Source organism: Carassius auratus, chromosome 12 (genome assembly GCF_003368295.1).
Source record: "Carassius auratus strain Wakin chromosome 12, ASM336829v1, whole genome shotgun sequence".
NCBI classification, from domain to species: Eukaryota; Metazoa; Chordata; class Actinopteri; order Cypriniformes; family Cyprinidae; genus Carassius; species Carassius auratus.
In genome coordinates, this window is record NC_039254.1 from 4,532,162 (window position 1) to 4,554,924 (window position 22,763).

Consider the following 22,763-nt stretch of genomic DNA (forward strand, 5'->3'; position numbering starts at 1 on the left):
TCACACAGATCAATTTTAAACCGCATGATTTACACTTGAGGTCTGGCATTAGGACTTTTTGCATTATAAAATGGCCATTTCTACCACACTGGATGTACAACGCAGAAAACTGGCTGACAAATGAACAAGTACTGCTTCTTACCTTCCACATGAGCCTCCAGGAACTTGTCCAACTCGGCCTCTCTCTTAACAGCCTCCTCTGATACCTTCGGTGCATTGGGGAAACATACTAGAACAACACTCATGTTGTCACGGCTTCCCTGGTTAATAAAGAGAGAGAGAGATGGTAGGTTTAAAAAAGGCAGTCCACTAGACAAAAATCTAACCTGTGTTTGTGGCACCAAACGCTTCTATTGTAAACCACTATAAATCTAGACCATCTCCGAATTCGCCGATATTTACCTGAGATGGAAATTTGGGACATCTATTCATAGTTAGACACTAAGCAGACCTTCATAGAGAACGAACTCTTGCAAGTGGAAGGGGGGTTAAGTTTAGTTTCCAATGTATATATGAAAAAGCATGAAGAAGGTTACAGACTAATAACGGAAAGCCCTGACATCAGCTTGAACAAATCCATGCCAGATACAAGAGCTGTGACATCACTCACAAGGTCCCAGGCTCTGTCTGAGCATCTGGAGAGCTGGTGTCTCACAAGGAAAAGGCTTGTGCTTTTTTTGGAGAGTATTGGAGGGTTTGTAATGTTGAATGCCATGATACCATCAATGAAACATTTAAATGCAGCGTAGAAAAGGGGAGTGGGGATTGTTTTTTAGAAGGACTGTAACGATTACGTAAAGACTCAATGATTCAACTTATGTAGTGCACATATTTAGCAAAATTTTCCTCGCTAGAGTTCACTCTTCTCTTAAACGGAGGCACCACAGGGGTCTGTCACTCCAAATTAAACTGCATTTATTGTTCGAATACTATAATAAAATGGGCAGAATTTGAAATTTGACACTGTTTAATGTCAAAAGTAAAAAAGCACAAATCTTATTGCGATTTATTAGATGGGAGGTGCGCTTCAATGTTCCATTCGTTAAATGAAAACAGGCTAGAACGAGAATAGACTAAAATCAAGATTTTTTTAGCCATCCCAACACCGTAGGTTGAATTAGAATGTATTTTGTTGTTCCAGAAATATTCTTCAAGAACAGTCATATTTTATGGCACAAATACAATTAAGCGATTTTAAAGTAATTCGGCTCCTAAATGTTGAAGGCAACTAAATGTTAATGAGGGTAAGTGACAACTTTATGTAATTATTTTGGATGAAGTATGCTTTTGAGATTTCGGCTGTGATCTCCTTACCTTATGTAAACAGGTGTCCACCACAGAGTTGCAGACTTTCTCCAAGTCATCCAACACCTCTAATCGAGAGCGCACAAAATCACACAGCTCCTCGTTGCTCATCACATCCCAGATGCCATCGCAGGCGAGCACCACAAACTCATCCTCTTCTGAAACACGCGGGATTTCAAACACCTCCGGTTCCGGAGATACCAACTGCTCAGTTGGGCCCTTCCCATCCACACACTTGTAGTCATAGTCCCCCAGGGCACGTGACACAGCAAGTGAACCATTCACCCTTTGGATCATCACAGAACCTCCTGCGTTCTGAATGCGCTCTTTTTCACGTGGGTTGCACGGCTTGTGGTCTTGCGTGGAGAATCGTACCTGTCCGACACGGCTGAGTACGGCACGGGAGTCTCCGCAGTTGATGAAATAGAGGTGTTCAGGAGACACCAGCACACCAACTGCCGTGGAGCCACTACGGTCCATGCCATTACGTAGGTCCGAGAAGTTGCGCATGTACTCGTCGATCTTTAGGAAGCCAGAACGAATGCCGCTTTTAACACCCTCCACGGAGTCGGGCCCTGAACGGAAGTCCTCACTGCTGGTTATGATGTGCTCCAGCAGGTGTTTGGAGCAATAGTTGGCTACACGGGAACCAGCGTGACCGTCGTATACTGCGAAGAAGGACCAGTCATCTAGGCCGTGTGGTAGACCAACAACGGCCGTGTGTGCATCCTCCATCTCTACTCTCCAGCCCTGCATGCTGCTCAGGCCAAAGCGTAGACCATTGCCCGCTCCGTGAGCATTATGTTTCTCTGTCTTCGGTTTGTCCAAGAAGGCCCCCATGGCTCAGGACACCGTCTGCAAGAGAAAGAGAGATGCAAAGTTGGTTTATGAGAGAAAAAGCAATATGAGAAACTTAAAAATTTACATATTACAACAATAACAAAGTGCTGTTTGAGAAGTTATGGTTCACCACAAAATTCTGGTTCTGTCCACAAAAAAAGGTTCTGTCATCATTTACTCACCCTCAAGCCATAAGGCTTTGTTTAATCTTCAAAACACACATTAAAATGAACCCTGAAAGGTTCCATTGGAAGTCTGGGTGTCCAAAACATAAAAAATCCCCCCAAAAAAGTCATAGGGGTGGCATAAATTGAAACCATAAGAATAGAGCGGTCTAATCCAAGCTCATATCTCTTATGACATCTTTATAACACTTTATGGATCTTTTATCTTTTAAGTTTTGGCTATCTGGTCAGGAATAACACAAAGGTAAATAAAAATTTTACTTTTAAGTGAACTAACCCTTTAATAAAAGCATGTTGTAATAACTAAATGTGCAACTGACCATTTAAAATCAACAAACACTGGATGGCATTCTAGGAAATTATCCAAATAAACACTTCAGCCACCAGCAAAGCCGTAACACTAACAACAATGATCTTTAGCATTACACAAAGTCATCAATCCTCTTTTGTTCATAAAACCAGTGTGTACACAATAGTATGAGATGAGAATGAAGGCTGTGGAAGCCACACATATCTGCCAAGTTACTGACAAATCATGACGTGATCTAAAGGCTACTGTAACAGCAGATACGAATATAATAACAGACAAACTGTCAAAAGCTCATCAAATAGCAACTCCAGATTTCAGACAATCCTCAGCAAATAAGTTCATCAAGATACAGTGAACATAAGAGCATTAGAAAACTACATCCAGGGCTGGTCTGAATACCATTTTTTGAGCTTTGAAGCTTTGATGGTAATCAATACCGAATATTTGAAGCTTCGGAGGGAGGGAGCAGAACATATTCTTCTTTCTAATAAAGGCAGAAATCTGTGTGTCTGTCTGTCTGTTTGCATTATTATTATGTTGAGAAGCATTTATCCAGTTGACTTCATGCATGGCTGGTGTGCTGCTGCAGACCCAAGGGGGTGCAGGTCACATTCTGGTGCAATATGGACATGTGCAACATTTAGTATTAATAAACTTTTAAGAAACTGCAAAACAGTGCAATACGGAAGTGGCATGCCTCAAGGCTTTTATGCTCAGAGAATGGACACCTTGCACTAGTGGTACTAGTGGGATCTTCTGCATTTTTGTCTTCTCTTCCAGATTAACTGAATCATGACGTTCACTCATGGGCGATTCCATAAGCCGCTTTTCCACTATTGGGCCGAATGGTTCTCTTGGTCTAACTGTTCAGCCCTAACTACATGACTCATAAATTACAGAGGAAGGAAGCGATTAAAAAACAGGGTACACTGGAAAACATTCAGAATGACGCTAAATGAGAAATTCTTTGTAGAAGTGGAACATACTGATTTACTTCAGTGGTTAACTTGACCTATAACATCATAATCCACAATGCAAGGCACTATAGTAGTAGTATTTGCCATAAAATGCATAATTTGTGGATGTGCAGCAGGTGTATCCCCAAAGTCAGAATAGTAAAGGATGCTTTGAACCTGCTGGGGACAACTTTGAAATCAACTGGTAAACAATTTTACAGATATTTCTAACAAACGCTCATGCCTTTGTTTCTACTTCATCAGTACGGTCTAAACTTAATGATAAAAGTGTTTACCACAGACAACGGTGTATACACAAAGCTAAGTGATATGACAAATTACATCATGTGGTTAATAAAAATATGACTTATTACTACTTTGTTACCAATATACACAAAACTCCCATTCTTTTTTAAAGTCTCTTATGTTCACCACAAAAATGAATTAAAAGAAAAAATATATTTTTAAACATTTTACTTAATTTATTACTTAGAAATCAAAGCTGAATTTTCAAAAGCCATTACTCCAGTCTTAAAGTTATTGTTCATTTAAAAATTTAAATTCTGTCAATTATTCATCCTCATGTCATTCTAAACCTGTAAGAACTTAATATTTGGGACACAAATTAAGATATTTATAATGCATGCTGAGAGCTCTCTGACCCTCCCATAGACAGCAAGGATCCTTACACGATCAAGGCTCAGAAATGTAGCAAGGAGATCATTGAAATCATCCAAACGTTGTGTTACGAAGATGAACTAAAGTCTTACAGGTTTGGAACGACATGAAGGGGAGTAATGTAAAATAAAATAATTGTCATTTTTGGGTGAACTATCCCCTTTTAATAGCGCTTTTCCACTGCATGGTAAGGCATGGTATGGATCGGAACCGTACCTTTACCAAAACGTGTAAACTCCACTGATCACTGATTGGCCAGAGAGAATGGTCACTACCTGAGTCACTGAACTTGCGACAAACACAATTGAACCATAAGATTTAAATCAGCACAGCCAGCGAAGGATCAAACGCAACGTTGTTTCATAGACGAACAGAAAGGTTAAAAGAACAGCATGATTTGTAACATGCTGTAATAATATTGGTCAACCTTTGGTCATGAGTTGCAAACATGATTAGGATTTCAGTGAAGGGGTGGCTAAGAAATAAAAAATTTCCTATCACTCTGTCTCAATCAATACCTAAAAGAAAGTGTAAGGATGTCAAAAAAAAAGGCTTCTGGACAAATAGGCTACGCAGACCGATGGGGTGTGTCCGAGCTGTAACTCAAGCTCCTGCATCAACTTTCATCTCGAGTATCATTTCTTCCATGAACCACGCTTGAAAAGAAAAACACAAACTGGTTTTGGCTATCTTTACCTCATCCTCAGGACAAGCACACACACAGACAACAAACACAAGAGTGTACCTCAGAACCACCGAATGCATGCAGAATTCTCTTTAAAAAGGAGCTTAGCAGAACTTACAAGGGAAAAAATGTATTATTGATCACTTCCAAGACAGAAGGCAAAATGTATTTTTCATGAGTCTGATTCCCCATCTGAATGCAGGATTAGAAAGTGTGCAGCAACTTTAAGCTGCTTTGGGCAAACCTCAACCGTAAGACCATTACATGACTCCAGGAATAGCCACTGAAATGTATTACAAGTCCAAATAAGCCATTAGACAAATGGAATGGGAGCCGCTTCGTAAGCTATGCGATCACTGCCAGGGACCTTGACCTAGCAAAGCCCAAAAAAAGCCAGTAGGCTACTAACCAACGGTAAATCAATGTTACAAGCAGGATCATGGGATAGGTCAAATTACAGTTTATCCCATTCTTTTAAGACGTCCCTCTTTACAGGTCTGTTTATGCATTGCGAGAAAGAGAGCTGGCAGCAGACAGCAGGGCCGAGATCCAGTGAAAGTTCCAGCATTCAGAGGATCATGGACACGTCCAAACCAGAGCATGTGGCCCCTTCAGGGACTAAACTAGAGTTAGTTAAGGGTGGTGCTCACAGCCAGCTTTTTGCTCACTACTCCACACACGACAAGCATGGAAGGCATGTGACCAAAAAAGGCGGTCGGGAGTTGGAGTGTGTGTTAGTGTGTGCGGCAGGATGAGGGCACAGGTTGTTGTGCAGTGTCATGGCTCGGCTGGCCAGGCTGTCAGCTTGGCCAGTCCTCACCCTCTGAGCACAGCTCTATTTATATATCCCTTCAAGCTCAGATTGGGTTACTTGCTTCTGAATGTTGGCAGGGGCAAAATGCTGCATCCTTATGGCTGTCATTCTTGCAGGGATCCTTCCCAACATTCACGTTCAGATGTCCTTGTCAGATCCTCTTCTTTCAGAGGCCTTGAGGCTGGGATGATCCCTGTCAGGAGTAAGTGGGCTGATCCATCATGCAGCACCCGCTTTGATCAAACCCTGCCATTAGCATGGCAGATACGCTCGAGAGGAAGCTTTGTTAATGCTTGAGCTTCAAAACAAATGCACAAGACCAGGTGCAGTAAATGCACGAATGTATCAGATCAAACGTTAATAAACAGGCACAACAGCAGGAAATGAGGGGGGTTTGGAAAGGTGGCTTGATGTGGACCTCAAGAAGAGAGGACTAAAACTGCACAGCAGAGTTAAGCTTTATCCCCTCACCACAAAGAGGCAAGAGTAAACATGTATATCTGGTACATCCTAAAGAAAGAATTTATTTTCAATTGAAATGTAATCCACTGTAAAAAGTTATGTATAGAGTAGGGCTGTAGCTATCGAATATTTTAGTAATCGAGTATTCTATCAAAAATTCCATCGATTAATCGGATAAAATGTGTTTTTGCTCAATTAAAGTGCAATATTAATTTTGCAAGAGAAAATAAGACTCCTGGGTCTCTTAAAATTAACAACTAATTTCCTTTTTTAGAAAAAAAAATATATATTTTTTAAATGCATAGAATGCAATGCATTCATCAAAAATAAACATTTAAATATTACCCATTGTTTCTCTGTCTGTACTTGTACTGTGAACAATGACAATAAAGTTGACAGATGAATTAAGTGCATTTAAGTGTCATTCGGTCGGGGATTTAAATAAAGCATTTTCTGAGATGCACATTAATGTTTTATGAGTTTAATGTTTAATTTAATTTATCTTTTAATTAACAACTTTTTGGTAAACAAAGGGGATTTACTATAAAAAATAAAAGAAATGTATTATGTATAATATTATAATGTATAGATCCAATGTAAAAATGTGAAATGAGATAAGTGGGAAAATGCCCTTGGATAAAATTATATATATATATATATATATATATATATATATATATATAAAAACGTGCAGATTTATGTCAGAGCTGAGAGAAAACTGATGAGAATATTGCTTAAGAAAATCATATTTGCAAAAAAAAAAAACTAAACAGAACACACATACATATACACAAAGATGAAGGACATGGCAAAGAAAATGGCTGAAAAGCATGGACTTTGTTCTTCATAAACAAGTCGAGATGAGTAGGCTATTTCTGAAGCTAAATGGCAAATTTAGCACAATTTGGAATAATAAAAAAATCGAGCTGTATAATTAAACAAAAATTACTATATCGACTATTTATATACATAATATGTGGTTTTTGCTATCTTCTGATTGGTCAACTTCAGATGGATCGTCAAGTCATCTCGTTCAACTGCACATACTTTAATTTAAACGGTCTCATTTTTTTTTTTTTTTTTAATCGGGAGGTGCTAACATTCTCTATTGGCCCATAATTCTTCTTACATGCTACGAGCCGCGAACATCTGTGATTTTCTCCTGAGATAATTTTCTCGCCTGCAAGCTCATACGACAACAGAAATCACACCATGTATGCCCACCTTAGCAAGAAGGTTTTGAGTTCTAAAACTTACAGAATGTTTTTATAGTACAATGACCTTGTATATCAAGAGCACAGTAGTCCAATTCATGAAAACAAATGGCTCCTATGAACTGAATCTTTCAATGAATGTTTCAAAAGTAAATGGTTTGAATCAGTCTGGCTGAATCATTCACAAAATGAACTCAAATCATTCAGAGTGGTTACTGAATCAACGTTTGACTCACATACTATTCTGCAAAATATCACTTTTAGTCTACTTTAAAATAAAGTTGTGTGTACTTTCAGAGTTGGGTGATCTGTTGTTTCAATTTGGTTCCAACAACTTGAAGTTTGTTGAATTTTTGCGGCACACAATAAAAAGCTTTTACGGTCTACTAAAGATTCATAAAAAATAAAATCTGTCTAATTATTGGTTGCGTATACGACACGGAATTAAGGGCACACTTTTCCATATTAAATAAATAAGCATTTATTTAAAATAAGCATTTATTAAATAAGCAAAGTTATTAATTATAAATAATTATTAAATAAATACAAACATAATCATGTTGGAAACACTGAAGTACATAATGCGGATCCATAGTGATAACTACTGCTATAATAACGGTGTAAACCAAGAACTCAAAGGAGAAGCCTGTTCAAACAGGAGACACACAATGTACTGCTGTAGCAACACTTTGTGAGGGATTAGGATGTTGAATATGCTGTAGATGTATTCCAATGCTGGGGGGGATGGTATTTTTTCTTAGCCTAATTAGACCTAGTGTATGTACATGGACATCTTAAAAGTGTCCAAATTAATGTCATAACCCCCAAGCACAATTATGACTACTACCCACTGATCTATAATATAGAACTGGATTGCTCATGACGTCATGAAAGTGAAGCCACCGAGCCGCCATATTGGTAATCCCTAGTGTGCGTAAACGTTCTATTGAATTAATAGGAAACTTATTAATATGAATTATTTCTGAACATTATTACAATGCAAACACCCTAGGCATGTAAAGTTTTTTTTTTTTTTTTTTTATAAAGGTTGCGAATTTCCCCTACGTCCTACAGAAGGACACGACCTCAACATATATAATAAACTACAAACTGCTCATTCTGAAATCTGAATTTATTCAGAGAAATAAATGACTATATACAGTATGGATTTAAAGACATAAAGCTTTATTTCCCAAACAGCAAGTTAAGCTTTCCATTTATAGAGCAATATTAACAACATAATTGCATTATCCATTGTAATATATTCAAATCCATTTCCAATACTAATACTTTCATGTTTAACAATTTCTGAAAAATTATGTTTTAAAAGAAATAGGCTATATTTTGTGTGGGATCATATACCTGTGTCGTCAGTGCGCAGCAGACACACCCACCTAAACGATTTGAATATATCGCTTATACTGCCCCAAAAGACCATAAACACTGCAGATAACATCTGGAGTAAAGATGAATTTACATGCACATAACATAAAAACGAATCTCATTTGACTAATTTGCTTCAAAATCAGTTAGTTTAGGACAGCGGTTTGAATGTAACTCAATGGTGCTCTCTGCTGGTAGGGATTAGTTAGATGGCAGATCGAACACTTCCGGTGGCTTCACGGTCTGCTGGCAGTTTAGAACGCGATGAGCGATCCAATTATATATTATATATATATCCATGATCTATATACATGTATATATATATATATATATATATATAGAGAGAGAGAGAGAGATCAGTGCTTTACCCCATTTGTGACGGTGGCTGATTTTTACCACCGCGGTAGTCATGGACCAACAACCGCCGGTGGCGCAGTGTTTGAAAAAATAAAAATAAATACTAAATTATATTTTTTACATTATAGGTAAAAATTGATAGCCTTAATGCACTTGCAAGTCGCTTTGGATAGAAGCGTCTGCTAAATGCATAAATTTAAATTTAGTTTAATACTTTAACAATTGACTAAAGAAATATTTTTATTTTTATTTTTTTTGTAAAAAGAAAATATATTTCTAGTGAAATTTAGTAATTAAGTTAATTTTGTAAAAGTAGTTATACAATTATAATCTTGTCTGCTGGAAAAAAAATAAAAAATAAATCTATATATTAGTGGTGGGCACAGATTAATTTTTTTAATCTAGATTAATCTCACTGTGATCTTGAAATTAATCTAGATTAATCTAGATTAAAATGGCTCATTCGTATTATGCCGAAGGCATTCAGAATATGTGCGTTACCCAAATAAAATTGAAACAGTAAGTCTTTGAGAAGGGGTTTATCAAGCTAGGTGGTGCATTAGAAAAGAAGCTCATCTCCTGTTTCCAAAATACATCACAAAGTGCTTGAAAAAGCTGTAAACTAATTCCACATTGAACAAGGTGCAAACAACCTTACGCCTGTTTCACACCAATGTTTACGTTTTTTTTCAAGTTTGTAGGTGTCAAGGTACAGAAACCAAATAATTAAATGTAAAATAGCACTGAATAGTCTTCAATGTAAAAATGAAACATACAATCAAACCTACATTTATTTTCTTGGATTAACATTAAAGCAGCCAGTAGCTAAATTAGGCCCGGTCACTTTAAAAGACGATGAACGCATCCAATATAATACACAATATGATACACATCCCATTTTTTCCCTCAAATGTTTACTTTCACTTAAGAAATAACTGACAGTTTTTTCAAGCATAATTTCCAAGGTGGATATTTTGACATATTTTGTATGTATTTGTCGGCACAAGAGCAAAAATAAGAAAATTCGATGTTCAAGTGTTTTGAGACGCATTTCTCTTGGCAGAAGAGAGCTCGGTTCAGTGTCGCTGTCCATGATACGCGTCTCTCTCTCTCTCTGCACCGAACACAGCTTGCGAGCAACCAGCTACTCTGTTCAGCTTTTCCGCGTCTTGTGTTTGGATGCTTTAATGTTTAAATGGACAAGCGGTAAGGCGTAAAAACATGTGAAAAAGAGAAGCTTTCGTGACGATGCGCAGCAGTGGCCCGTCAACTGTCCTGAGCATCTTTTTAGGCTCGCCTCAGCCATTCGGTTATATAAAATATCAAGGTGAAAGTAATCATAGCCTGCTTAGTATAGACCCAGCTCCCAACCCAACTTTGAGAATAGATATCGCTGTTCTATTTGAGAATAGAACAGCGATATTTTTTTTTTATCGCCCAATAAGAGTCTCGCGTTAACGCAACAGATTAACGCCAACTAATATATATATATATATATATATATAGAACCCCTCCCAGACCAAAATTGAATGGATTTCAGAGTTGAATTGAATGGATTTCAGATATAATGGGAACTGCATTGGTTTTAATGTAAACTCTAATGGTGTCTATTTGATGGATTGTATTGGTGGGATCTGGCAGATGGCAACCAATAGAACAACAGTAATTCCTACTGGAATAATGCTAAAAACAAAAAGGAAAGGAAAAATGTAAACTCAATGTCTTTCTTTTCGTTTTTTTTTTTTCCTCTCATGTTTTTGTTATGTTTGGGGAGCCAGAATGTGCATGCATCAACAGAAACGGTTTGTTTGTTTTTTTCAGCGAACCGTGCCATCCCTATTACCTCAATAATCAATCAATTACATGCCTAAAACAACCATGCCCGAGCAGACGGATATTAGTACATCTCATCACACCGGCACCCGCGTCTAAATCAGTTGTATGGTCTGGTTTTCAGTCTAAAACAGTTGCGTCAAGTATAAATATCTTGTCTGTTTCAGCGGAGGCTTGCACCTAGCAACTCGCACCGGAGGCTCGCACCTTTTTTTCCTCACATTTTGAAAAATCTTTGCAATCGACTTAAAATGCTTCCAAGATCGACTTGTCGACTGAGATTGACAGGTTGATGACTACAGATATAGATGATCGACCAACTTTTTTTGAGCAAGCATTAATTATGCGTGACACAGTCTCAATTTGTGGGACATATGAATTGGGCTTCAAACGCTGTGCGCACACGCGCTACGCGGGACGGGTGGTGACCCTATGTGCTGCACATTATTGACAATATTGAGCTGAAGCTTGACTTTGTAAATTTAAAATAGCAAATCAAATCGCAATATGTAAAAAAAAAATTGCAATTAGATATTTTCACCATATCGCACAGCCCTAGTTCAAAGTTAAATGTAGGCTACGTTCTGTACAATAGCCTATCTGCTGCAGGCTGCTTTATTTAAGTTTTTTCTTTGTTCACTTTTTTTGTGTGCTTGTGCTCTGTACTTTTTTGTTTGTTTGCACACATTGTTAAAAGATTTTCAGCTACAAACATGATGTAGTGTAATGTTCAAGCTTACTGTGTATAAGCTTGTTCAAAAATGACAGAAACAAGAAATATTACTGAAAAATAACGTCTGTCTCACTAAAGTTAATTTAAATAAAAGAATATTCAAATATTCATTTTTTGTGAGCTCAAATATTCGAATGTGATATTTGTGGAAAATGCCCATCCCTATATGCTATACAAAAAAATTTATTACAAAATGTTAAAATCAAATAATGTTTAGTGCGAATAAAACAAAGACGCACTGAAAAAAGTGTTTCATTCATCCAATTAAAAAACATAAATTATCTATTTTTTTACTTGAGCCAATGAAAAATAAATAACTATTGGCTCATGTTAAAAAAATATAGATGTGGATCATTACCCTAAAATGTTTTAATTGGAGGAATGAAACACTTTTTTCAGTGTGCTACAGCAGGTAATTTTTAGCTCAAATTAAGTCAATGTAATTGTAAATTTCTGCGACTGTCATGCACATCTTGTCAGTAAAGCACGGTTCTGTGATCAGTAGTAAATCTCCATCCAAAAGCCAGGGGGCGCTCTCTGCAGAAGAAATCCAGGAAATCATTATAGCAGCAGCTGAATAAACAGAAGATTGAACTGCTTTCATTGATTCAATGTCACAACTTGACAGTCTTTATCACTGCTTAGAATGCTATTAAATATGTTGCTTGCCTTATTCTGTTTAAGAAGCCACATCATCTCACAGAAGAATTTATTTCAAACACTCAGCTGACGTTATGAAGTGAGTTTGGAATAAAAACATCAAGTTCAAGTTGAGCGTTATTTAATGTAGCATTTTCATGTGTTTTCAGATGGAGCAGCATTTACTACGCAGAGACGTAATTCACTGAGAAGCTGTGCTAACAACTCTTCCAGCAGCAATTTAGTTTTCTCAGGAGGTCTCCTCATCCAGGTACTGACCAGCTTAGCTTCTATAGATCTCAAGATACTATACGCAACATACAATTCACATCAATGTTATCTTATCAGTGCACTTACTCACAGTCACAAAAGTACATTATTTGCATCTGCTTTAGAGCCGTTAAACATTTAATTCACACGCTGTTCACATACATTTCACCCAACCCCTACAATGATGTTTATATTAGCACCCACACAAATGCACAACAACAACAACATACAGTTTTTAATTGCGTGCTGCACTTGTGATCTGGTTGGCCCATTGTTTTCATCATTCATCAGCTGGAAAAAAAAAAATTCTAAAAGCGATTTCACAATATTGTTCTCTATTCACACAGAATTAGAGAGATAATAAAACGTTATAGTTGTGGCGATTGCCATAATTGGTTTGATTGGGAGCTTTAGAACTAAAAGTAGAGGTCAAATTTGTAAAAAAAAAAAAATCCCAAAAGCCAATCATTAAAATAGGGATCCAAACGATCAGGAATTATGTGCGAGGACAAAAGATTTGCCTATGCAGAGTTCACCAAATTGATCAACAGAAAGCTGATTGGTTTGCAAGGAATTCGCTGTGAGCTGTGCTTCAAACATCGCTACACTTAAATATACACAATGGACCTTTTTTGGCAAAAAATATTTAATGATGTGACTAATCGTTTATCAGGATAGAATGAGACAAAACAATACTAGACTAACACCCTTAAAACAAATGATTGGAAACATCTAATGCAGTCTTCTGTGTACAGTGTTATACAGAGGTTCTAGCCACTTTATGTTCAACATTTCAAATTCGAATTAATTTTGACTGCGATACGCTATATATATTTTTAGGCAGATAATGTATTAGTCATTTACATCCTCGTTTGGTTCTCAAATCAGAGAATACATTGACCGCCTCTGACAGAGGTTCACAGATAGCGCACATGAACCGTTACAAAGAGGAGCTCCTGTGGTTAAAGTGCTACAGAGCACCCAGATCATAACGATTCAGGGCACTCCCTTAGCTAAAGAAGATGTGTTGCATCACCAAGGCACCAAAACAAAAGAAGAGCAATGAGGCCCTGTATGGAGAGAGCTATATCTGTCCAGCTAGCCTCAGCTGAGTAAACACAGAGTTTGGAGAACAACAACCAACCCCTCTTCTATCACTCACACCATATGTGGCCTCTGCTCTTCTGAAGGCAGGATGAAAGATGCGACGGCAGGTTCCTCTCCCCATGCATACGTGTAAAGTGCAGAAGAGCTCTCACATTTACTGTATGAATTATCCACCCCAGTAACTCCCACACCACCCTTTCACAGTTGAAAATGCAAACTCTCGTCATCTTTCCCCTCCAAACTTCTGTCACTGGCCAGTCATTCGTATCAAAAAAACACGGCAAAACCTGAAGCACAGGTCTGTACTGTAAAAATGGAGGCAAAATACATCGATTCAGTGTAAGAGGGAAGTGAATTTTGGCAGTCTTACACAACCACTGAGAGTGTGAGCTGACAGTCTGCTTTCTAAAAGGTCTAAAAAGTTAAGTGAGAGGAGAATAAGAGATAACAGCGTCCAAAAAAAAAAAGGGGAAATCTCAAAATTAATGACATATCGCTAACAAACTTTTTCATACAAAGCACTACACAACTAGAAACTAAGCAAAACCCGATTTTATTAGAAATCTTTTCTAAGACTCAAGAGCAGAGCATCATCTTCTGGGAATGGCTGGTCTCCGCAGGAGCTGCAGTTGTGATCACAGCATGTGGACTAAAAAGTAGCCAAAGGTACAGCAAATATGCAATACTGCATCCTGCTGATGTTACAACAAGGCAACATGTATTTTTAGTAGGGGTTGGAGACATTTGAGGTAATAAGTTCATTGCAAACTGTGCTACTGTGACTCAAAAAAACATTGTGATTTTTTTTTGTCCCAAAATGACAATACTGAAAGCAGAAGTTTACTTTTTCTTTTGCAATTGCACATGTGCTACGTGCTTTTAATTTTTATTGTTTTTACAGACCTCAGTACAGTTAGTCTCACGTAGAAAGATTTCTGACTATCTCACATTCACTCCTAGAAATTGCGCAAAAGCCAATCAGATTTGTAGCGGTGAGTTCTTGCAATTTTTGCGTGCAATATGCATCAGACGATCTGTAGGCGTGACGCCTGAGGGTTAGACTACAGTAAGATCAGAAACAGAAACTTAGCAGCAGTGCAATACATCAACGTTACAATGTTTCATTAAAACAGCTTTCCTTCAATAAAATGGCTTTGATATTGGCCACAAACCAGTGGCAGCACCTCTAAGGAGTTAAAGTTCAAAACAGGACATCCCCGAATTCCCTCAAAACTCTGCACCTTATGAGTCTTTCAAACACCCTTGTAGTAGACGCTTGTTTTAGTCTTGCCACAATGATGGTGTTCAGGCATGCAAAGGAGAAGTAATTATGTGAACCAAATGGTTTGCTAGAAAAAAAAAATGAACAGAAAAGGCAGACAACTTTGTGCTGTTTGAAAGAGAGACTTTGTTGCACGACAGATGAGACTATTTAAGAGCTTTATAAAGAAGTCAGTAGGGTGCCATTGCAAAGACATCCAAAACCAGTGATGTGTCCTTTCTGTTAGAGCACAGATGACCTGCTACTTGCTTTATGTTTCAGCATAAGTGTAAAGACAGTACTTCATCAAAATATTCACATTATGAATGTTACTACTATCAAGAAACATTGACATTTTTACCAAACTTTTTTATAGACAAAATGCGCTATTACAGAGACTTAAAGGTACAATTTGTAAGATATTTGCAGAAAAATATCCAAAAACCACTAGGCTAGTGTTATATATTTTGTCCAGCTGATTACTAACAATATCTCTAATGTTTTCACCTACTTTTAAATCATGAGAAAATTCCCATTCTAAACCGTGACACGGGGCAGTGCAGTGGCCTGTCAGTGACGTTAGTTACCCTTTTTTACTGCCTTTACTGACGTAGAAACCACATGGCAACAGTGTCGTGGACAAATGCGGAAGTAGTGTCTAGCATCCAGCAAACCACTTGTTTGCTTCAAGCAGTTCCTTATTTACTTCTTCAATCACGTTTTATGGTGGATTGTGTTACTTATTTAGGGAACAATTACTGTTTACAGGACAGATCCTGTAAACGTAAGCGTATTGGCCAACCAAATGACCCAAGAAGAGTTTGGGACAAGAGGAGAGAAAGAGCGAAGATCAATAACGGTGTTGCATTTTCTAGATGGCGAGAGCTTCGCGACAAACTTCAACTAGAAAGAGATGCAGATCTCGCTTGTTTTACTGGACAGGTGAGTTGTTTTAATTTGTATCTTTACAGAAAACAAATAATATTATAATGGTCAACAAGATTGGGATTATGGGGCATACATGGCAAATGCGGGGCATTGCGTCTCTAGACCCGCGCGAGGACACGTCTGATCCATAGTCTGATCGTGTCTTTGCATTGACTTTGTATGAAATCTACGGTTGGGTAGAAGACAACAAACCCCATCATTCCACGCTCCTCCTTAGCGTCATCAAACCGCACGATTGTTATTGTTTTGGTAGTGCGCCCTCTAGTGACAGGTCCTACAACCTGTACCTTTAATTGTAAATTTTCTGGTGAGAAGTCAAATTTCACACTGAAAGCGCCGCACGTTTGGCCTCGGGGGGTTCCCCCCACACATAAGGATTTCTGATCGTAAATATTAAACATGTTGAATATTTACCAATCGCAATCGGGGAGGCTCCAGCGTTCTTCCAATCAGGTTCGGACAATCTTAACACACCTCAAACCAAGGGAACATCTGATAAGATAATCTGTAGAACCATCAAGATAATCGGAACAGAGCTAGGATTGTCGGAAATCAGCCGATTATCTTTTGGTGTGTACCCAGCATTAGGTATTTATCATGTAGGCGTATGACTAAAATCAATCAGGGATTAAAAACAAATTTTGAGCAAAAACATTAAGCCCTAAGGAATAGATTTTCGATTCCCAACCCTCCTACTAAATTATTTAATTTTTGCAAGAAAAAAAGACCTGTATGGTGACTACGGTGCTATGTAAAATATTTCTTGCAACTTTCTAGGTTTATCATGTCTTTTTTTCCCGATAATATCAATAATCGTTTGTTACCTGAATGTTGACATCGACATCGCGATACTTATGAGACATCGTCGATATACAATAATATCGTCATATAACCATTTGTAATGACATGAGTGTGAGCGAATGTTTAATGATTAGTTCTCATTTTTGGGTGAACAACCCCTTTAATAAGTATACAAAGAGAGCAAGACTGCTGTTACAGCACTAAACAAACATATCAATTTATATACAACCTACTTAAGACAAAGCAGAACTGCTACTTTCAATAAAGGTATTATCAACTGGGATATCCACTTTAGTAGCACTGTTATGAAACCAAACAACTACATAAGAAGAGATTATTGATTTCAAATATTTTATTTTAGGTTACTTAACATCCATTAGTGAATTCACCATCATTGCATATCAAAGACCAGGTGCTTGAATGTGCTTTTTATAGCTACCTGTGGTATTGCTTTTACTGATCTACCCATAAAGCCAACTAAAAAATATTCCACAATCTCTGGCAATCAAAACACAGCTGGCAGATTCCATTGAAATGCAAAGCAATAGACCTACAACAGACACTGAAATCACAAGCGCCACGTGCGCTTCAGTGTGTGTGTGTGTAGTAACGTAAATGAATCCGCGCATCTGCACCATTCATTAACAGAGACACACAGAACATGCTGGATTCATATTTAAATCTACTCTTGCGGCTTAATATTTAAGGATTAGTGCGGTCACATTACCAAAATTTCAGCATTCGGTACCGATACCAGTGAAAATCCATGGTTCTCTGTACCAATTTCGGTACCAAAGCAAAACACAAATACATGCTAATTAAAAAATGTGACTATAATTTAATCCAAACTGTGTACATATTTAATTTTAAAGGGCTTTTGAAATCATTTTAGAGATTATTTAGTGAAGAATAACATCTAAGTTAGCTAAAAAATAAAATAATATGCCAAGAACTGCTTTTCTGACTCATATGACACAATATTAACCATTTGTTCATGCTCTAAAACGCATATTTTAGATTCACAATTCGTTTAAAGCAGGGTTTCTGCAGGTTTCACAAAGTCAAATTTAAGACTTTTTAAGACCTTTTTAAGACCATTATGAATGAAATTTAAGACCTATATCACGACATAAAAAAAACGTACAAAGGAAACGCTCTCTCAAAATTACTTGCAAACTAAATTAATTTATTCAAACTGAACATAGTACTGAAGACAGCTGTTGCATGCCCCATGAACTGGGATCCCAGGTATCTTGACTGCACCTGCCCGCCCTCCCAAAAACGTAGGTGCAGGTCCAGCTGTTTCGTTTTGGTGGTGCGATTCAGACTTTCGTCGAACATCAGCACGAACGGTCCTGTGATTTTGGAAATTAGTTCTCTTTTTATAAAATCCGCTATTCCAAAGCGCGTAATGTATGACGTTTTATCTTTCCCGCACCTGAAGGATTTAGCGATCTCAGAGTCCGGAAACATCGTTTGAAACAATTCCCCGATTTCCTCATTCGCACTGTAGGACTGGTGTCTAGTCACCGTGTGGAGAACCCAGAGCACCTCCGCTTTTAGTGTTGGCTCTGACCAAAAGCGACACGGAGGTCGATTGCGGGAGTTGCGGAGCTACTGTGTGGGCCTCGCCTAGGCAGTGTAGAAGTATTGCTGGAGCCGTCAGATACTTGCAAGAACTGGCTGATGGCTGTCGTTTGCTGGAGACCCTTCACAGCAGTTAGATGTTTATAACTTTTTGCATGAGACTCCAGCGCCCGTACACCCAACGTTCCCAATTTAATTGCTTTCTTGCATAAGATGCAGTAGGCTTCAAATACATTGTTTGCAACTGACTTTAACCAAGCACTAAATTCAGGTTTCTCAAGCCAAGTATCGCTAAACTTACACTTCCCCATAGCTGAATAAAAAATCCGTTTTAAATCCTGTCTGTGGTATCCAAGAGACTCGCGCCAATAACATGACAGCTCAAAGCTGATTGGTGGTTGCATATTGGTCTATTTTGTAGTCGTAATACAGCCAATTATATTTGGACTAGCGAAATAAGGAACTACAACACCACGGATTAAATAAAAAAAAAAACATTCCAAAGCGCTGCGGGAGCGTTTCAATGAGATTTACATGGACGTAGGAAAATTAAGACCTGTTTAAAATGATTTAAGACCTAGAACACAATACTCCAGCAAATTTAAGACTTTTTAAGGCCTTAAATTGTGATTTGGAAATTTTAGACTTTTTTAGACTTTTTAAGACCCCGCGGAAACCCTGTTAAAGGCCTCGTGTGTAAAAATAGTAAATTGCATCATGTCCTCTTGTTTTTTTTTTAAACTAATAAATGTTATAGGAGTATTAAATCGTTAATAAAGAAAAGTCATTCTAATGCTCATTATATTAACATTAGTCGAACTTATGCTAATGATTAACTACACTAACAACAGCATTAATTTTAATGGGACATTCAAATTAAAATATTGTATAATATTCATAACAAAAGCGGAGATTCCCACAGCCTTCCACTCTATTTGTGGCAGCATATATATATATATGCAAAGCTCCTCCTGCTGGCAGGAGAGGTTTCCCCAGTAACGGCTGTAATTAAATAAGCGCTCCTTTCCTTAATTCCTCCTTTTGATGTCGTCATGTCTCAGTGTTTTTCTGAAGAGAGCGCATCTGCGCACCTTTTGTATAGCGCATTAAGAACCAGGTTGACCGGGCACTCGTACTTACCACTGAGTACTTGGAACTTAAACCTGGTACCGTAACGTTTTCATTTTTTTTAGTACCGACTTGGTACCGAAGTATCTGGTCTTTTGACAACACACTATTAAAGATACTAGTCCATAGCACAATTTGATTTACCTTTTTGATTAATTTGACAAATTATATGACATTCCATGTTAAACTCTTAATTTCATTTTTATGACTGGATTCCATGATTCCATCCACGTTTTCCGTTTTGCGGAAATCACAGGGCCCTACATATGATACATTTAATATTTTTTATGGAAACTGACACTTCTTGCATCTTTTGTATTACTCTAAAGGTGTTTACTGTTAGTTTAGATCAAAAAAAAAAAACACTACATTTTTAAATAGTAGTGCACATTGCATGCATTTTTTTAAGCCAGGCCTAACTTAAGCTTCACGTCTGACGTTCAGCACAAACAAAAGCACGCACACCCTCTCACACACCCTGACACAGGGAAGTGATCAGGAAAGAGTTAATCCTGAGTCATTCTGAACACCACCCTGCCAAACCCATAAAACATACAAATACTTTTAGAGTATAGAAAACATCTTCCATGTATTCACAGTTGTGGTCCTCACGCACCACCTATTTGGGCCTCTTGACATTAATCCCTTGACATTTCCTGTGAGCTGGAGAGCTGGTTCAGTGGTGACAGCATGATGACAGCAAGAAGAGGGTGATCCAAAGGACCTGATTGTGAACCATATGCATATTTAGAGCATGCCAAGAACATTTTGATGAAATCATTATGATGATGCATATTTAAACACCATTTTCAAATTATAATCTCCATATAGGCTCAATTCAACCATAATGAGGACAACACCTTAAAGGTGTATACAACGATTCTTAGCTGGCAAACATCTTTTTCCAACACTTTTGGTGTCATGTAATGACACCAACCAAAAATAATAAAAGCCACTTAAAAGCAAAAGTTCCTTCAAAAATTTAAATTAAGTCACCATTTACTCACCCTTATGGCGTTTCAAACCCGTATGACTTAGTTTGTGTTTACAGAAAACAAAAGGCAATATTTTAAAGAACTGTTTTTGCCCACATATTAAAACTCAACGAGGTACAAAATGACACCAGACACCTTTTGACTTTTATCGTATGGACAGTTCTTCAAAATCTTACAAGTCATACAGGTCTGCAACGAATGAATTTATTTTCACTTTTTTTTTCATTTTCACTAACATCCACAAGTTAGTGCCCAAATATTTTCCCACAGTGCTCACCATTACAAGAGATCTGCATGGCAGTCTTGTGCTCCGGTTTCTGCCAATACTTCTGTGCCTGTCACAGATCTGGACAGTCTTTAAGAAAGCCACCGAGCAAACAAAGGGGTTCCCTCATCTGCTTTTATTACACTCAATCCTCCAACGTCCTCACTCCTGCAGATCCATGCTTTAGCAATCTGCATCAGGTGAACAATTGCAAACTCAGCACTTTCTCTAAACGGCAGGCTGGGTCAAAGTTTCAGACGGTGTTCAATCGTGATAAAGAAACGAGCATTCACTGCTGTCGTCATTTGGTCATTTCTGCAGTCTACAGCCGTACTGATCGGGATAACAAATGATGGTCAATGCCCTTTATCTACAGTTACAATCAGACCTTTAATCTCTCTGCAGATGAACTAAGTGTCAAAGTTTGAGTTACTCTAACATAAAAATGTTCTTTACAGTCACTTTTGATCAATTTAATCCATCCTTGTTGAATAAAATCTTTAAAAAAAAATAAAAAAAGTGACCACAAACTTTTAAACCTAAGTGTATCTGAGAACACAATCTGAAACTTAAAATTAAGTTATGACTAACGCCTAGTCAAATTCAGTCTACAGAAAAGCTGTCCTAGACAAGATATGAAACATGACTTGCAAAAGAGAGCAAGAGGCCACCAAACCATTAATTTTTAAGCATGTATCGATAATACTTAAACATGAGAAAGACTTGCAACACCATTTAAAAAGTAAGATTTTGAACTCATACTTTTACAAACTAACCTATATCAGATACAGCTATGATTACAGAGTAACTGAAGAGCATAAGAGGTTAACTCATTAACTTTTTGGCCACCATTCAACTTTTGAAGCCAAACATGTCCAACGATTAACCATTATGAAGGACTCCAAATTTATACTCACCAGTTTAGGTTTTTGCTTCTCCTAATGTCACTAAGCAGACATCTTACAACAATTTATCTGAAGTATGAATCCCATTATGTTTCATCAAAACAAAAATTAGCTGTGCAAAAATAATATAAATCAATTATTTAAATGAGGAGGCCTTACAAGAGCTTAACTGATCGTCACAATTTCATCATGAATCTCAGGCCGTCCTTGCAAACACCTAGTCAGGCAAACGTAACCAACTGTGGGAACCATGAAACCAAGGCTAAATGTAAACCAGCACACTGTAAGGTTAAAAAAGACAATTAAGCGTTAAACGTGAAAGAGAAATGCTTCAAACATGTCAGAGAAACAGAAGGAGAGCTGACAGGAGCCGAGGTGATTACATAATGCACTGAATTCTTACTAACAGTGAGGACGAGCCGATGGGATTATTTCTGACGCGCGCTTGTTTGTCTATCGCTGCTACCGGATAAACAAACGCAATAAAACTCGGAACCTACACACAATAACAACAACAGTGTTTCTTTGTCGTATCCAAACGGGAAGTGGGCGGTAATGTCAGTCTAACATCGTTATAGCCGCGCTTGTGTGTCAGCTCGCTCGTTACACAACAAGCCTCATACTTAGCAATGAAATCACGAGCAGGCTCGCGCTCGTTAGCTTAGCATGCGCTCTCGTCGAGCAAACCCGAGGCCCACACGTCCCCATACTTACATTTCCAGATATATTGTGGATGTCAGCGCTCGTTCCCACTTCGGTCTCTCGGTTGCGGGGATTTTCAGAGTCGATAAGCTTGTCGCTTGCTTTAAAAACAAACAATCAGGGTGACTTCACGTGAGAAGCGATCATTCCGTTTACGGCGATTCTCTGCTTTGATAGCGTGGATCTTTGCGCATGTTTGACGCCAACGCAGATGTCCCTGAACAAATCTGTCGATTTATTGACTAAATCTGTCTAAGTTTCGTATCTGTATGGGATCATGGTGTGGGATAAATCATTACATAGACCCGAATAATCAGCTTCTGTAGGGAGGCCAAGATATCCTTCGGTTCAGAGTCTTGTGCGTCTTGATGGAGGGGTGGGATACTTTCTTCAAGTGGCT

The 22,763-nt window shown here is 37.9% G+C and overlaps 1 protein-coding gene across 4 annotated transcripts in view; it reads right to left on the reverse strand.

The window, feature by feature from the left end:
• The window catches only part of LOC113111557 (protein phosphatase 1B-like), a 29,707-nt gene extending 6,944 nt beyond the window's left edge, over positions 1-22,763 (reverse strand). Inside the window, exons 1-4 of one of the 4 annotated variants that reach the window (XM_026276382.1) lie at positions 22,376-22,763; positions 20,113-20,220; positions 1,315-2,160; positions 143-260 (exon numbers count right to left, since the gene is read on the reverse strand). In XM_026276382.1, coding sequence (XP_026132167.1) covers positions 143-260; positions 1,315-2,145 — 949 coding nt within the window. In that variant the 5' untranslated portion in view covers positions 2,146-2,160; positions 20,113-20,220; positions 22,376-22,763. Of the gene's footprint in view, positions 1-142; positions 261-1,314; positions 2,161-20,112; positions 20,221-20,768; positions 21,225-22,375 lie in introns of those variants that run through there. The other 3 variants (XM_026276381.1, XM_026276383.1, XM_026276380.1) reach the window with 3 other exon arrangements.